This window comes from Sebastes umbrosus, chromosome 22, assembly GCF_015220745.1.
Source record: "Sebastes umbrosus isolate fSebUmb1 chromosome 22, fSebUmb1.pri, whole genome shotgun sequence".
Lineage (NCBI taxonomy): Eukaryota > Metazoa > Chordata > Actinopteri > Perciformes > Sebastidae > Sebastes > Sebastes umbrosus.
This window is the reverse complement of record NC_051290.1, coordinates 3,360,999-3,379,414: the sequence shown is the minus strand read 5'-3', so window position 1 is coordinate 3,379,414 and position 18,416 is coordinate 3,360,999. Positions and strand designations below refer to the sequence as shown.

The following is an 18,416-nucleotide window of genomic DNA, read 5'->3' as shown; positions in this document are numbered from 1 at the left end:
ATGCTACACAGCTCTGTTCACACATTTCTGTTTTCTAGTAGAGCTTACATTTAAATATATATATATATATATAAAGTTGATCATAGTTCTAACTTCTTTGCATTCAATTTTTTTAACTGCAATGTACATTTTTTTTTATTTGTTATTATTATTAAAAATATAAGAATTATTACAAATAATACTATAATAATAATAAATGAATAAATTATACAAAATAAAAAATAATAATTATTTAAAATAATAATCATAATTATCTTAAGCTAACTTTACATATATATATATATATATATATATATGAACACCAACATTTATACCTTTAAATATATTTTTTGAAAAGTTGCAGACACAGAAAGATAAAGTTTTCACTTCTTGTATTTCTATTTTTTTAACTGCAATGTCTACATTTTTCGACTTTATTTATTATTATTAATATTAATAATAATAATAATAATAATAATAATAATAATAATAATAATAATAATAATAATAATAATAACGATTAAACATAAGAATATAATATACATACAAATATAATAATAATTAAAACATATTTTTTTTAATTAATTGTATTATATCATTGTTATTCATATATAGACATTTCCCGTTTTTATTTCATACTTGCTTTGGCAATTTAAACGTATGTTTCCCATGCCAATACAAATGCAGAACACATACATACATGAATATATATATTTTTTAATTGCAATAATTTTCTATTTTGTATATTTTTATTATTATTTATAAAATAATAATTATTATTATATTATTAAACAACAACAACAATAATAACAATAATAATAATGATATATTACCAAAATATATAAAAATAAAAGTATAATATAATATAATATAATATAAATAAGAGAGATATATGTAAGAACAAAATCACAATTTCTTCATTTGTATTTATGTATTTTATTACAATGTTGCAATGTCACACATTATTACTGTATTATTGTACATGCATTTTTTTGTTTTCATTCCCTACTTGCTTTGGCAATGTAAATGTAAATGTATGTATGTAGATATAAGCAGTTTCAGTATAGAGCCAGATGGAGGCAGCATCCTTCCTGCTGTATAAAGCTGACATGTCCTCTCTCTGTCGCTCCTCCCTCCAGTAGGCAGTCACCTCCTCGTCATCCTCCTCGTTTGCTCAACACTTTTTGTTGCTGCAGACTCTCTCAGGACGTGTGACTGTGTTTTGTAGTTTTCTTCATTTCTTTTTTTCTACTGCTGCAAACAACACAACCACTTCCTCTCTATCGGATACATTTCTTCACTTCTACATCCAAAGTTCAACCTGGTTGGTTTTTTATTTATTATTATTGTGTTGGGAGCTCGAAGAGGAGATAAAAAAGAAAGCAAGACTGAAAGAAGAAGAAGAAAACAGAGAAACCTGGAGGAGGAAAAGGGCGTTCATACTAAGAAGTAACCATGGAAGTTCCTGGTATGCAGGTAAGCTGCTGAAAGGTGGTTGTTGGGTCTCTTTCTGTCGTCGTTACCAGCAAACTAAACCAGTTTATCCAAAGTGGAGGAGGCATTGTGCAACTACAGGCCATTTCCCTCAGATTCTCAACTGTTTATTATTATATATATAACCAGAAATACTCTTAATTCAACCGTCCTCGGTCTCCACACTCAGGTTTAAAGAAAAGTCACCATAACATTGTTTTAGCTCATTATATATATATTTATATAACAAGACACTATATATATATAAAGTGACTTTTTTCTGTGCTATACTCCATGTTGACTTTGGAGTGAACTTGTGGTGTAATATCTTTTAAGATGTCCCTGTACTACTCCTTTAAAGTTACTTTTAATGTGACTTTAGTGCTCTAAACTGAGTATATAGTGACATTATGGTGTTTAAATCTCTAAAAAAGATCTTTATAATGTTTTCATAGTGACTTCTGTAGAGACTTTGGTACTTCAAACTCAGTTTATAGTGATTGTATGGTGTTTAAATCCCATAATATGTCCCTATAATGACTCAGAATGTGACTTTGCTACTTTTTGTCACTATAATGACTTAGAATGTGACTTTGCTACTTTTTGTCACTATAATGACGTAGAATGTGACTTTGCTACTTTATGTCACTATAATGACTTAGAATGTGACTTTGCTACTTTATGTCACTATAATGACTTATAATCTGACTTTGCTACTTTATGTCACTATAATGATTTAGGATGTGACTTTGCTACTTTTTGTCACTATAATGACGTAGAATGTGACTTTGCTACTTTATGTCACTATAATGACTTAGAATGTGACTTTGCTACTTTATGTCACTATAATGACTTATAATCTGACTTTGCTACTTTATGTCACTATAATGATTTAGGATGTGACTTTGCTACTTTATGTCACTATAATGATTTATAATCTGACTTTGCTACTTTATGTCACTATAATGACTTAGGATGTGACTTTGCTACTTTTTGTCACTATAATGACTTAGAATCTGACTTTGCTACTTTTTGTCACTATGACTTAGGATGTGACTTTGCTACTCTATGTCCCTATAATGACTTAGAATGTGACTTTGCTACTTTATGTCCCTATAATGACTTATAATGTGCATTCTATGTCCCTTTACTGACTTATAATGTGACTTTGCTCCTCTATCCTGAGTTTATAGTGATTGTATGGTGTTTAAATCCCTTAATATGTCCCTATATTGATTTATAACGCAAGTTTGCTACTCTATGTCACTATAATGACTTATAATGCGACTTTGCTACTCTATGTCACTATAATGACTTATAATGTTACTTCTATGTCCCTATAATGATTTGTAATGTGACATCTATGTCCCTATAATGACTTAAAATGTGACTTTGCTACTCTATGTCACTATAATGACTTATAATGTGACTTTGCTACTCTGTCACTATAATGACCTATAATGCGACTTTGCTACTCTTAACCTGAGTTTATAGTGACATTATGATGTTAATATCTCTCAAGATATCTCTGTAATATTCCTATAGTTATAATGTGACGTTAGTGCTCCAAACTGAGTTAATAGTGATCGTATGGTGTTTAAATCTCTTGAAATGACACTATAATATTCATATAGTGATATATAATGTGACTTACTATTCCAAACTAAGTTAATAGTGACATTATTGTGATGTTTATATCTCTTAAGATGTCCCTATAATATTCTTATAGTGACTTAATACGACTTTGGTGCTCTTAAGTCAAGCTTATAGTGATCATATGGTGTTTAAATCTCTTAAAACGTCCCCACAATATTCTTACGAAGACTTATAATGTGACTTTTGTACTCTATACTGAGTTTATAGTGACATTGTGATGATTATATCTCTTAAGATGTCCCTAAAATTGTCATTAAGTGACTTGTAATGTGACTCCAAACCAAGTTTATTGTGACCATATGGTGTTTATATCTCTTACAAATATCCTTACAGAAGGACTTATATTGTAAAAGGACTTGTGTGTGTGTGTGTGTGTGATTGCATTACTGTAATATTCCCGTCATAGTATCACAGTGACTCATTGTATCTGAGAGCTTATTTTAGCCGTATTTATCGCTCCGTATCGTTAACTGCTTTTATATGAGTTATAATTGGACTGCCCTCAGGAGGTACTAGGTGTGTCTGTGCCCGTTAGTGACCTATATTGTGACTTAACATAGCTTTCTTAAGACTATTTTGCACCAAATACCTGCTTTAACATTGGATTTCTATGATAAGCAATAACATGTATTCGAGGATTACACTTGTTGACGGTATATCAGTAGGTAGACTGTGTTTTCTGCCACCTTAACAAGGCATGTAGTGTGAGTTATAACCCTCCATGTTCGGCCTCCTGTTAGGCCGGCTCTCTCAGGTGTGTCTACCTGTGGGACTGGCTGCCTGTGCTGTCAGCGCACTCGCTCTGCCTGCTCTGTTCGTCCCAGGTGGTGGGCGGGGCGGAAATGGTGTCTAAAGGCTGGTTAAATCAACACACACCTGACACCTGGCAGCAGCTGCTGCAGCGCCGAGGCGGTTGTACCTGCCAAGATGACTGATGATGCATTGTGGGATGTGTTGTGTAACGCTGATACAACTCGTTTAAGTGACGGCGACGGTTGAAGGTTCATTTTGGCAATTAGTTCAGTTATAAACAGTAGATGATTTGTTGATTTTTTTAAAGGTGTGACAGATCATTCGTTTCATTCACCACTACTGGTCAGCCATGGTCGGGTCATAGATTCTAATTTACTGATATTTCAGAGCCATGGTCGGGGACATAGATTCTAACGTACTGATATTTCAGAGCCATGGTCGGGGACATAGATTCTAACTCACTGATGTTTCAGAGCCGTGGTCGGGGCCATAGATTCTAACTTACTGATATTTCAGAGCCATGGTCGGGGCCATAGATTCTAACTTACTGATATTTCAGAGCAATTGTTGGGACCATAGATTCTAATTTACTGATATTTCAGAGCCGTGGTCGGGGCCATAGATTCTAATTTACTGATATTTCAGAGCCGTGGTCGGGGACATAGATTCTAACTCACTGATATTTCAGAGCCGTGGTCGGGGCCATAGATTCTAACTTGATGATATTTCAGAGCCATGGTCGGGGCCATAGATTCTAACTTACTGATATTTCAGAGCCATGGTCAGGGCCATAGATTCTAACTTACTGATATTTCAGAGCCGTGGTCGGGGCTGTAGATTCTAACTTACTGATATTTCAGAGCCGTGGTCGGGACCATAGATTCGAATTTGCACAACTTAAAAGGTGATGATATGTCAGTTGTTGTATCCACAGCTTGTTTCCACTGCCCCCAAGTGTCCAAAACATTTGTTATTGCAGGTTTAAATGAGCAAGTTGTATTATATCTGTGTCTAGTAGTTGTATTGTTTCGGGCATTTAGCTTAACTCGGTTTCATAAAGGAAGTCGAGGTCAGAGAGAGATTCATACGCCCCTGTGTGGACATCACAGTTACACATGTACTTTGGACCTCTGAAACACAAAGACGCCTCAGTTTTTTTATTTTTCTTATCAATGGATGATACTGTGCTGTTGTGAAATCTCAACACTTCAGAAATTGTTTTATAAAGCCGGACCAGTATCAGACTGCTGACGGTTTTGTGGGTTATTGGCTCATCACAGATGCGGTTTACTGTTTTTTACATCGTTTTCAAAAGAAGAAATGAGCCTGATGTAAATGTAATGTGAAAACCATGCCGTCATCATGAGTCTGTTATTTACAATGCTTTTACAGTCTGTTAAAGAATAATACTTTTATTGTTCAACACTGTAACATTTGCTGCCTCGGGCATTTGTCTGTCTTTGAACCGACTCTTTCTGGGTTTCCCACAGTGAATTTAAGCGGAGGCGGCCCGCCTAGTCTCCAATACAGACCACCTCTGCCAGCGTCAGCAGAAATTATTACACTTTTATGAACCCTCAGAGCAAAACAGTTAAATATTGAATGAATATTGCAGTTGTTTAGGCTGTCTTATAGTATCTACATTGATCACAAGACGAGATTCCTTAGAGTCTGGCTGTTTGTGTCGCAATGTTGGGATGTAAAGAAAGCCCTCTGTTAAGTTGTGGACCTCTGTAAAACAATTTTCCCAGGAGAAACTCCGTGTTTGATAACCAAATCTGAGAGATTCTTGCTTCAAAGAGTGTGCAGAACTCAAATATCTACATTGGCCAAAAAAAAACCAAGTACTTGTCATCAGGTTCTACTGTTTTTTTCTTTGTTTCACATTTCCAAGCTTCTCAAATATGAGGATTTGATGGTTTTCTCTGTTGTTATGTCATCATAAAATCAATATCTTTTGGTTTAGGACTGTTTCTCAACATCTGTTAAATGGATTGCTATGAAATTTGGTAGAAATGTTGGTGAGCCCCTGACCTTCAGGTTGACATTTGTGGTTTTGAGTGAAATGTCTTGACAACGATTGGATGGATTGTCATGAAATTGGGTTCAGACATTCATGTTCCTTTCAAGACGAATTGTAATAACTTTCGTGATCTTCTTCACTTTGCTTCACCTGCTAAACTTTGGCATGCTAGCATTGCCATTGTAAGCATGTTATGTCACGATACCAGAAATGTAGTAGTCGATACCAATACTAGTGAAATTTCACAATTATTGAAACCCATTTTGACTATGGTAAAAAACAAAAACAAAACAATAAATCCCATGTACTTCAACATACACTCCTTTATTATCATTTGCATACTGTTTTTTTTGCGAATTTATCATTTATCCCTGATTATCCGCCTCGAGTTTTTCACCAAAAACTACATTTGAAAAGACTACATTTAAACACATCATGATAAAGTTATAACTTACCTTTCGCCCAATACTCATTTTTACTGAATAGAGCTTGAGTGCATCATAAAGTAACCTGTAACAATGTAATGGAACCGCCGTATGTTAACTGTTAGCTCCGTTATTTAGCCATGCAGGACTGTGCTGCCCACCGGCTGCTAACCACTAACGTTAACTAGCTCTCCTCATGTCGATTTCAACATAGATTTGTTGTTCACAATGTAGGATTATAAGGGAAATGTTCTATCGTATCCAGGACGACGGGACACCGTTAGTCTCGAGCCCTAATATCTGGTACCTACGGAACTCGCAGAACTGCAGAAAAACAAGCTGTCATGTTTTTCAGAATTTTGGCATCGACTTGGTACCAAGAATTGACGAATTCCCGTGACATCCCGAGACGTTAGCATTTAATTCAAAGCCCCACTGTGTCATTTCAGCGTCACGTGGCTGCAGGCTATTTTCTAGACAATGCAACAGATGAATCAACCTTAAAAATAACTGTTACTTGCAGCCGTAGTCATCTGTGTCATTTTATGTAGTCTGTTTCTCTCTCTGAATTCTGTCCAGTCAAACCCTCAACTTCATATAAAGAGTCACAGCAGACTAGACACACTTTTTTTTTAGTTTTTACAATTTTATGCCTCCCCATTTTATGACAACACCACAAAATGCAAAAAAAGGTTGCTCTGTTGTTCCTTCAAAGCAAGTAAATATAAACCATTATATCTTCATAATGTGACTGAGCTTTGCTGATTATTGTTGTGACACTAAGAAATTGTTCATGAGTCTGTGTCTACAGCTGATCTGACGTCGTTTTAATTCGACTTTTATTGCTTAATTGTTTGACGATGTCCTGGTCATTACGGGAAACACTTATAAAGACTGACTCCACGTGGTCAGGGACGCGGAATTACGGGAAGTTTTTATTGATGCTTATCATCTAATTGTTAGTTTTATGTTCAGTATTGGGTGTCAGTGGAGAAATTTAGTGTCCTGTGATGGTATGAATGCTATTTCAGGTTTGCTATTTCCTCTCTGACGGGAAAAAAAAAGATGCCAGAGATCTTTCAAGTCATATTTGGTTTTTTGATGGCTCCACCTTAAACTATTAAGATGATAAGTTCAGAGAAGACGTCTCACTCTGTTGGAGTTGTGGGAACTACAGAAACACTCGTGGTTGTGCAGCAATGTTACAGAGTGATGCCTCTTCCTCACAAACAATCTTTGGTCTGAGTACAGATAGTTTCGTAGAGAGCAGACCGGTTTAATTTTGGCCCGTCATTAATGTTACTCACGGGAGTAACGTTAATTAGCGACAGCTGATCTGATCTGCTGCCAACAACGTTTGTCATTTTAACCGACAAAGGCTGTGAAGCTGCTACCTGAATGTTTTCTACACTGCTCTTTGCAAAGAAAGAGAAGAGATAACCGATGATTTTTGTCAGTGTTGGAACAAATCTGTGTATTTTATTTATTTTATACAAAACAAAGGTAAAGGTTGGTACCAACCATGTCATACTAGCTTGTCAGGAAGGAGGTTAAATAACGCTCCAAACTTATGCACATTTTTTGTCATTTTTCAAAGGGGTCCCTTGACCTCTGACCTCCAGATATGTGAATGTAAATGGGTTCTATGGGTACCCACGAGTCTCCCCTTTACAGACATGCCCACTTTATGATAATCACATGCAGTTTGGGGCAAGTCATAGTCAAGTCAGCACACTGACACACTGACAGCTGTTGTTGCCTGTTGGATTAGTTTGGACGCTAGGCATAAACCTAGCGAAAGTTCATAACGTATTAGTGCGGCTGCAGCCTCACTGTAGGCCTAAAAAGAGATCTTCTTAATGAAGAAAAACAGAACTTCCTGTTTCCCTGCAAAACTGCAACTCCTGCAGGGGATTCATTCTTTCGTTTTGGGCGTTGGAGACTTCCTGTTGTAAATCAGCCTGCAGGTAAAGTGCGAGTGGGTTGTTTCCAGACATTGCGGGGAAGCCATCTGCAGGTGTGTCTGTCGACGGAGATGGCCCTGATCAAACACCAGGGAGTGTCTTCTTCTTCTTCTGCTCTTTGTAATGTTTTTTTTTTTTTTTTTTACGGCTGCACCTTTTTGAGAACTGGAGCGTCCCCGTCATGACATAATCACAGGCTCCACCGCCTCGACTGAAACCTGAAAGACGCTTGTGTTGTGTGTGTTTCTGGGGTGAGAAATAATCAGCAGCCAGCTGCTTGTAAGTTTTGATTTTTAGTTGGTGAGTCAGTTTTTCTGTGGTCTGAACATTTTTACTCTCCTCCTGTGATCTTATATTTGTTTACATTCACATTTTCCTACACCAGACCTGTTAAACAGCAGTCACCTGACCTCACAAACAGCCTCCTGTATCGGACAGAGGTTTATTAACACGTCTCGTTATTACACATCTGTGGAGTCAGATTGGGCAACAGATTGAGTCATTTAAGTTTCACTCATGATCATCAACATGTTTGATTTCAGAGGAATTTCCAAATAACCAAAGAAAATTGTCAGTTAAATGATTTAAGACATTTATAAAGTATTAATTTAGTTTTGGTTAAAGTTGCATCTGAGACAATTAGTCGATTAATTGTGACAACTAAGTTTGCTAAGTTCTTGTACGGCTGCTTGTGATTAGACAACTTTTAAATAATTTCATCTGTACAAAAACTAGGGATGCACCGATACCACTTTTTTCAGACCGAGTGCAAGTACTTACATTTGGGTACTCGCCGATTCCGAGTACCGATAGGAGTACTTTTCTGTGCCAAAAGACCCCCGTTACTAGCCAGCTGGAGGATGTGAGCGAGGCGGTGCGCCGCGACCGGCTCTAAGTCTGCTTGGAAAGGCTCGGGTCGAAGGTGGCTCGCGGCTGCAGCTTTACAGCGTTCCCCGCCCGGATCTCGCCGCACCGTGAAGGGGCTCCCTGCTCCCGGTACGACTGTCGACCGGGGCGGACTGTCCTCAGTGCGCCCCAACCGCGTCGTGCCGCGGCCCACGTAAAAGGCGCCAGAGGTCTGTGGTGATGTCGGCAACCCACCCGACCCGTCTTGAAACACGGACCAAGGAGTCTAAAGCACCCGCGAGTCAGAGGGTGCAAGCAAAACCCAGGTCGTGCGCCGGCTGAGGTGGGATCCCGGCCCAGCGGGGTCTGCCCACCACTGGCCCGTCTCGCCTGCACCGTCTGGGAGTCGGAGCGTGAGGACCCGAAAGATGGTGGCGAGAGGTTAACGTCACGCTGCTGTAAAGTGGTATCGGTGGCGTTGTATCGGAGCCGTTTTGCGAGTACGAGTACATGAGCACAGTATCGGACCCGATACCCGATACTGGTACCGGGCATCGGTGCATCCCTAACAAAAAACAAAGTGCAAGCACGTCAAGTTGTCCGGCACATGACCCCCTAGTAAAACAAACAACATACAGCGTGTTTATTGGTGAGCTTTAGAGATGCAGGAACACAGATTTTGCTACCTTTGAACAGAGCCAGGCTAGCTGTTTCCCTCTGTTTCCAGTCATTATGCTAAGCTAAGCTAACGGGCTGCTGGCTGTAGCTTCATATTTGTGCCTACAGACACGAAAGTGATATCATCTAACTCTTGTAAAGGAAGCAAATGAGCAAATTATTCCTGTAACATTTAAGAACTTTGGCTTCTTTTGTTACAATAAACACAACAAATGGTTTTGACGTTTTAACCTGTAATCTGAAAGCGGGTAACAAACATCCACCAGACTTGTTGTACATCACGTTTAAAAAAAAAAAAAAAAAGCATTAGTGTGTTTTGGAAAATGCTGCATGACTCAACAGATCATGTCATGTTTTTTTCGAGTTGACTTGAAACAGGAAATGTTAAAGAGTGGTGAGATTTTCACATGATGCGGCTCCGCTAAGGTCATTTTTGAGAATGCTGTGTTTGTACTTCCTCCTCCAGCAGCTGTGACCTTTGACCTTCTAATACACACACACTGAGCTTTTTCTGTTTGGATATTTGGACACCACTTGTTAGTAAAAACATGGATCTCTCTCTCTCTCTCTCTCTCTCTCTCTCTCTCTCTCTCTCTCTCTCTCTCTCTCTCTCTCTCTCTCTCTCTCTCTCTCTCTCTCTCTCACTTAACTTACTCGCACACACACAGTTTCCACAGCCGTGTCCAAGTTTTTCCTGAATGCAGCTGAATGTTTGCATGTTCACTTCACTGACCTCTAAAACTCGACGCTGCCTCTCTCTTTCTATCTTTGTAGCTTTAACCTGAAGCTATCGCCGGTGTTTCTCTTATCACCAGTTAACCTTGTACACCTTGTCCCATATCTCCTCTGTTATTTAAATCTTCTAAATGAAATCCAGAACATTCATTTAGCAGCAAACAACTATTGTCTATGTAAAGATATAGAGGTTTAATGTCTACCAGAGCAGAGAACGAAGTCTCTCTCCCTCTGTGTGTGCTCTAATCAGAGCTTCTCTGTGCTTTGTTGACATTGCCGGGCCGGCTGGCTAGCTCTCGGCCGCCGCTCGCACTGTTCTCATACAGCGGTTACAGCTGATAACACCGTACCGACTGACAGTTGCAGAAGCGTAGCACCCACCTTCCGGTTCCCCCCTCAGGTCAACACTGTTAGCTCTGTCAGCAGTGTTGCCGTTGTTTTCACTGTTAGAAGGTAACCCCCAAGGTGCAAAAACGCTTGCAAGACTCGCTGCACGACGACCTATCCTAACCTTAACCTTCTCTCGAAAGTTTCGTACCTTGGGGGTTACCTTCTAGACACGACCTTGTAAGCCTCTGGCTCAGTCGTGGCCATGTGGAGGCAGTAGAAATGCTCCAAATCTTGCATTTAGCACCTTTAAATTCAGTCTAATTGGATATGAAATGTGCTGTAATGCAGTGGTTCCCAACCAATTTTCCTTGAGCCCCCCCCTCAACGTCGTCACCCTATAAAAGAATTTAAAATCCAAGTGAATGCAGATACTTAATATGATTTCTTTTTTTCGTAACGACTTAATTACTATAATAGTTTTAGAGCCTAAATAGATATTTTGTTATTGTGGTTAAATAAATGTAATTTATGGTGTTGTTAGATTGCTGCTAGGCCGCCCCCGTTAATACAGGTGCGGGTCTCGCAAAATAAGTCTTTGACCGTAGTGAAAATGTTGTTTTTGAAAGGCTGAACGGCAACAAATAGGGATTGAAGCAGGATATTTTAAGCGTAATGGGATGCTTTGAGATTGAGATTGAGATGCTGAACTCGTAACCTAAATGTTTATATGTGGAATAAATGAATGCTTGTTGCAGGTTTCAAATCTGAAAACTCTAAAAGTAAAAGTACAAATAAGAGTTAACAGCCATGCTAGCAGCCCTGTCTCCTAAAAATTACATTCCGATACGGCAGTGAATTGCGTTTGGATTATGTTTGTTTTTGATGTATCACAAATACGTTTCTAATAATAGTCCGTGGAAGTCCACATAAGGAGGAGGTCTGGGTGGTGAATGGGTCAAACAAACATTGGACTTTCACCCAGGAGACAGCTGTTTGTGTCCCATTTGAAACCAAAAGTCAACGTTGACTTATTTTAATTTATGTCCGTAGCTTGATAACGTAACAGACGTAGTGATTTTAATCCAACCTATGATGTTTTTTAATAAATTTAACCGAGAAGTTTTGGTGCGTTTTTTGTTTTGTTTTGCTTCAATTTACAACCACGTGTTTCAAATAGTTTAAAACTGCGTAAATAGCATAATTTAAAATGCAATTTAGTTGCATGGGAATGTAAGTTTAGCTGCAGCGCTACTTTCATGAATATCATTTGAATGGTTCTGCAGTTGCTTGACGGCGTTGGAAGGAAAATCTACTTGTATGTATAGCATTATTTGGATGTTTTCTTTGCTTGACAGAAAGGCGTTTGTTTGCTCTTGTAGCACGCTGACTGGTTAGTTATCCAACAGTTTGTTCAGGTTAATGGATGCACAGAGAAGACACATCAGAACAACAACCTCTCTCCTTCTCGTCGAATCATCGGTTGATATTTAATCATTTTCCGGGAGATTTACAGTTTAAGGATTTATCGGACTGAGCAACACAATCTGAAAACACTCTCTTGACATTGTGGCTTTTGGTTAAACATTAACATGAAACACCTTTTTAAAAATCGGGAAAGTAGGTTTGTTTGCTTTTTGTGTAATTCTCCTTGAATGCCCCGTCACTGATAAGCTCAAATTAAAATTCCCAGACTGCGTGTCTAACAGTCGTTTTACACATTACGTGACCTGCAGTGAAACATTGACTGTGAAAGATGGTAGATTGTTTACAGGTTTCTGCTCCCTAAGTGTAGAAATACAGGATTTATCTACAGTAACTAAGCTGGTGTGTAATGATTGAGCGAGCGTTGAATGTTTAACTTCCTTCTCTGTTGTTTTTTTCACCACGCTGAGACGGAAAAGGTCAAAGTGTAACCTCTGGGGTTTGTATAATCCCTCCCGCAAGTGCAAGCTGTTATTTTATGTTTGAGGCTTTTAGTATTTATACTCTAAATACTTTCACAAGTCAAATGTTTCTTTGCTGGAAGTAAAGTCAGGCTGGATACTGGAAGTGTTTTGCTTCAGAAAGTCCCCGTTTCATTTCGATTCTTGCAGAGTCAGTCACATCAAATAAATAAACCAATATTGCATAAATATAAAAGCACTTCTCAGAATGTAATCTGGGAATCTATGTTGGAAATATATCATGCAACCATTATATATGCTGTACTTCCTATTACTGGACCATTAATACATTTGTGTGCAGCCTGACATTCATGCATAAATACACCAACAGTTTATAATTTAGGGCTATCAAACGATTAACATAGTTAAACATGATTAATCACACATTTTTATCTATTCAAAATGTACCTTAAAGGGAGATTATTCAAGTATTTAATACTCTTATCAACATGGGAGTGGACAAATATGCTGCTTTATGCAAATGTATGTATATATTTATTATTGTAAATCAATTAACAACACAAAACAATGACAGATATTCTCCAGAAACCCTCACAGGTACTGCATTTAGCATAAAACATTATGTTCAAATCATAACATAGCAAACTGCAGCCCAACAGGCAACAACAGCTGTCAGTGTGTCAGTGTGCTGACTTGACTATGACTTGCCCCTAAACTGCATGTGATTTTAGTCACGGATGAGCCCCCTACTTTATGTTACACCCCTACAGGTCAAGGGACACCTTTGACACCTTTATTTAACCTCCTTCAGGACAAGCTAGTATGACATGGTCTGTACCGATGGATTCATCAGGTTTTTTTAGTTTCATATGATACCAGTATCTTCACTCTAGCTTTAAAACTGAGCTGCTACAACCTAAAATGTAGTTAGATAAAACTATTTGCGTTACCACGTTAACTTTGACAGCCCTAATATAAATACATTGATATGGATATGTTCACAGATTCACATAGATAAAGATGTAAATAGAAATAATAATGATAAGTTAATTAAGGAAAATTAAGAAAGGAGAAAAGAAACAGTAAAGACACGCAGGTGTGTTATATAGTTATGCTGGCAGCTGCCATGCCTTCAGCAGAGCGTATAAATGTAGAGCCGTCAAAGTTAACGTGATAATAACACGTTAACGCAAATTCGTTTTAACGCCACAAAATTCTTTAACGCATTAACACAACCTGCGTTTTTTAAGGTTGTAGTGGGCTCAGTTTTAAAGCTAGAGTGAAGATACTGGTATCATATGAAACTAGAAAACCTGAAGAATCCATTAAAGGAGATTAAATAACACTCCAAACTTGCGCTCAAGTTTGGCGAGGAAAAACTGGCATGGTCATTTCCAAAGGGGGCCCTTGACCTCTGACATCAAGATATGTGTGTCTTCGTCTTAGAAAAACATGTTTGGTAAAGTACTGAGTTGGCGAAGTGTTGTTTTTTTGTATTTTATACTGAAACTTGAAAGAGATATTCTTATGGGAGAAAAAATAACTGGGAACAAAATCTAATTTCTGAGCTGACAACCCAGAAATGATTTATTTTTTCTGTGTTTTATATAAATGGTGTTAGAAGGAGAGAGAGGCCAGATTCCTCTGGGAAATCCCAGTGTTGGTTATCATATCATTACCTCATAATTAATATCTAACCGCCCATTACTGACTTCCTTATTGGCTGGAGTTGAACCGTCTAGCTTGCGGTCACATTTCTCCTGGATGACAAACACATGAAGAAGAAATAAACGATTCTAATTAATTAGTTAATTAACTGTTTACTTTAAAGTGTCAGAAAATATTGGAAATATTCCCAAGGCCTAATGAGCTTGTATTGTATTATTTTATCAATAAACATACACATTTAGTAACTTTTAAACTTCATTCTAGAGTTCTTCTCTATATTGTTTTTAGTGTATTGTGTTTGTTGATCCCGGCGTTGTCATGAGGAAGCTTTTATATCATTGTGTTGTGAGTTATTGTCTGGTATTTTATTCTCCTCTCTGTATTCACCGTCTCTCATCTCTGCTTCTTCGTCTCTCCGGAGCGAAGCTAGAAGTATCATTAGACAGAAACCACTGTATTTGCTGACAGGGTGTGGCGACGTTGTGGGCACTGTGTGTGTTTCTTTTTTTAGTTCAGAGAGAGGAAACTCAACCAGCATCACAGGAATATCATACGCTGCTGTGGGTGGGTTTATTAAAACGTTCATCCAAACAAATCCTGGGAGTTTATGAAGAAAATGTGAGTGTGTGTCATCGTCTGTGTGTGTGTGTGTGTGTGTGTGTGTGTGTGCGTGTGTGTGTGTGTGTGTGTATGTGTGTGTTGCTCTGACTTGCATAACAAGTGCCAGTTGAGGCCGTGATGATGATGATGATGATGATGATGATGAAAATGGCAACACTTGAAACTCTCTCAACAGTTCATACTGACGGGGAGTAGAGCTGATCTACTGCAGCTATAAACTAGACACAGGCGCAGTTTGTGTTGGTTCAGGGGTACTACAGTAGTACTACAGTGGTACCTGGGTTGTAGTCACTGTCGAACATGGCTTTGTGGCCTACGTAGTACTTGTAGGTGACCTGCTGAGCGGGGCTGTAGTATTATTACAGTAGTACTACTGTAGTACCTGGGTTGTAGTAGCTGTGGAACATGGCCTTGCGGCCTACGTAGTACCTATTGGTGACCTGCTGAGCGGGGCTGTAGTAGTATTACAGTAGTATTACAGTAGTATTACAGTAGTACCTGGGCTGTAGTAAATGCATCTACTGTATATCTTTTTTTTAATAACGTAGAACTAATAATTTATTGTAATGATGAATAATATCGACCTTGTTGTGTCGTATTGTCAAGACAAGAAGATTTGTGGTATTTTTATTTACTTGTAGCCAAATAACATCGGACCCTCTCTGTCACCACACCGTTAAATGTGAACTTCTGTTCTACGTCATGTAAACAAACCACGTACCATCAGCTGTGAGCTCCACATCAGACTAGAGACGTAGTAGCACTCGCTCTCTTCCGACGTTTGTGTTTACACAGGTTTTATACTGCGATATTTCCTGAAAATGACAATACAGGAAGAGGAAAAACTGTCCCTAAATACCTCCCTAAACAGTCTTAGAATTACATAGATTGTGTATCACTGTAAAGCTGAGACTCTTGTGGATCCAATGAGCCCAACTGTATTCATGTGTGATGATGTTAGTCCCCATAGGACACATTTAATTGTAGTGAGACCATTTTTTTTAAACTTGACCTCACTGTATAAAATGACCTGTGGTGACCTCTAGGATAATCACAGCCTCATGAAACTTTACAGCCACAAACTAGAGACCTAGAGCATTCAGAGGATGGATGGATCAAACTAGAGACCTAGAGCATTCAGAGGATGGATGGATCAAACTAGAGACCTAGAGCATTCAGAGGATGGATGGCTTTCCTAGTTAGAGTGACAATAAGGGGGTTTCTGAGCGGTTTACACAACAGAAGAGCTCGCCATCCAATCAACGACAAAAAGCAATTCCTGCAGAAACCTCAAAAGTTTTTGATACCAAATCACAGCATGGCTTTTTCTATGGTGTTCCTCAAGGTCTTGGTGTCTTAATGTGGTATTCTGGAGGGATTATTGATCATTTTTATCAATTCTTGAGTGGTAAAAAATTTGTTAAATTTAGCACCAAAATCTGTGCAACAAATGGTTAACCCACAAATTGCTGCAACAACTTATGAGACATAATAGAGCATTTACAATTAATTTAAAATAATTCATTATCTAATTCATCATCTCAAATTAATCTTCAGGTTCTCAGCTTTCAGATGATGTACACCACTTCTATGTGACGTCTACTGCTGACCTGCTATCTCCACCTGAACACTCCCTGGACCCCCCTAAAAAAAGACTAAAACGTCTCTATTCTGGGTCTCAGAGGGTTAAAAATAAAACTCTCTAAAGAGAGAAATCTCCTCCTGCTTCCTTTTAGCTGCCAAACTTTGCCTGTGAGAATGTAAACACGCAGTCGGCTGTGAATGTTGAACCGTTTCGTCTGATTTCACGGGGAATCCGACCCGACGACGGTCGTTAATAACCGTTATAGAAACAGCCTTATCATATAGAAGCATCAGTAGAAACTTCAGCTTCGTAAGCAGTTCAAAGTTCCTCACAGTAACTTTCATTTAAATGCCGGAAGCGTCACATTAAATGACGTTTATTCCTGTGAACTTGCGTCTCTTTTTGAGTTTTACGACCGCACAGCAGTGACACAGACAGAGAGAGACAGAGAGAGAAAGAGAGAGAGAAGCGTTTAGGAAATGAATGAGCCCTCAGAGATAAGTCTGGTGTGTGTGTTCAGTTCCTGTTATCTTTAACTGTCACGCCGGCTTCCTTCTGTGTTTTTATGGGCTGTTTGGTGTGTGTGTGTGTGTGTGCGTGCGTGCGTGCGTGCGTGTGTGTGTGTGTGTGTGTGTGTGTGTGTGTGTGTGTGTGTGTGTGTGTGTGTGTGTGTGCGTGTGTGGTGACAACATGGCTGCTGTGTTGCAAAGTGTGTGTGTGAGGAAATAAGGAGTCAAAGTTGCTGTGAAAGTGACGGAAACACAACTTTTATGATGCTTTTGTGGACTATTATTCTCCATAATGTTGTTCTCTCTACATGCTGGATGTTTACGTCTGAAGTTTAATAAAGTTTTATATTAAAAAAATATATATATTATAGAGTGAATATAAAATATTAATCTGTTTTCTTTTGTCACTCCTCTCCCCTCATTTCCTCTCTTCTTCTCCTCTCCTTGTTTACTTTCCTTTTCTTCTCTCTTCATCTCCTGTATTCTCTCCTTGTCTCCTCTTTTTCTTCTCTCGTTTCCTCTCTTTTTCTGTCCTCGTCTCCTCTCTTCTTTCCTTGTTTCCTTTCATCTCATATCTTCTCTCCTTGTTTCCTTTCCTATTTTTCTCTCTTTGTCTCTTTTTCTTCTCCACTTGTTTCCTTCCCTCTTCTCTCATCGTCTCCTATCTTCTTCTCTCCTTGTTTACTTTCCCTGTCTTCTCCTCATCTCCCATCTTCTGTCCTTGCTTCCTCTCTTCTCTCTTTGTCTCCTCTTCTTCTCTCCTTGTCTTGTCCCTTCTCTCTTCTTCTCCCCTCGTCTCCTCTCTTCTTCTCTCCTTGTTTCCTTTCCTCTTCTCCTCTCCTCTCCTCTCCTCTTCTCTCCTCGTCTCCTCTCTTCTTCCTCCTCTCAGAGTTCTCAGATCGATCCGGAGGAGTTGTTCACTAAACTGGATCGTATTGGAAAAGGATCTTTTGGAGAGGTTAGTGTCATTTATTAATCATTATGTCACCTGGTTGATCGTTAGTCATATTATTACTTTATTTACTGAAATCTCTTTTTATACTCTTCTTAAATCTTTCTCTTTAATTATATCCTCGTCCTCCTCCTCCCCCTCCTCCCCCTCCTCCTCCTCCTCCTCCTCTTTGTCCTGCAGGTGTTTAAAGGCATCGATAATCGTACTCAGAGCGTCGTTGCCATTAAGACGATTGACCTGGAGGAGGCGGAGGACGAGATCGAGGACATCCAGCAGGAGATCACGGTTCTCAGTCAGTGCGACAGTCCGTACATC

At 38.7% G+C, this 18,416-nt stretch overlaps 1 protein-coding gene across 1 annotated transcript in view; it reads left to right on the top strand.

Moving 5' to 3' along the window:
* The first annotated feature begins 1,113 nt into the window (after positions 1–1,113).
* The window catches only part of stk26 (serine/threonine protein kinase 26), a 28,863-nt gene continuing 11,560 nt past the window's right edge, over positions 1,114–18,416 (top strand). Inside the window, exons 1-3 of the mRNA XM_037758099.1 lie at positions 1,114–1,455; positions 18,039–18,107; positions 18,282–18,416. The exon at positions 18,282–18,416 is cut by the window's right edge and continues 27 nt beyond it. Of these exons, the coding sequence (XP_037614027.1) occupies positions 1,435–1,455; positions 18,039–18,107; positions 18,282–18,416 (225 nt within the window). The 5' untranslated portion in view covers positions 1,114–1,434. The remainder of the gene's footprint in view (positions 1,456–18,038; positions 18,108–18,281) is intronic.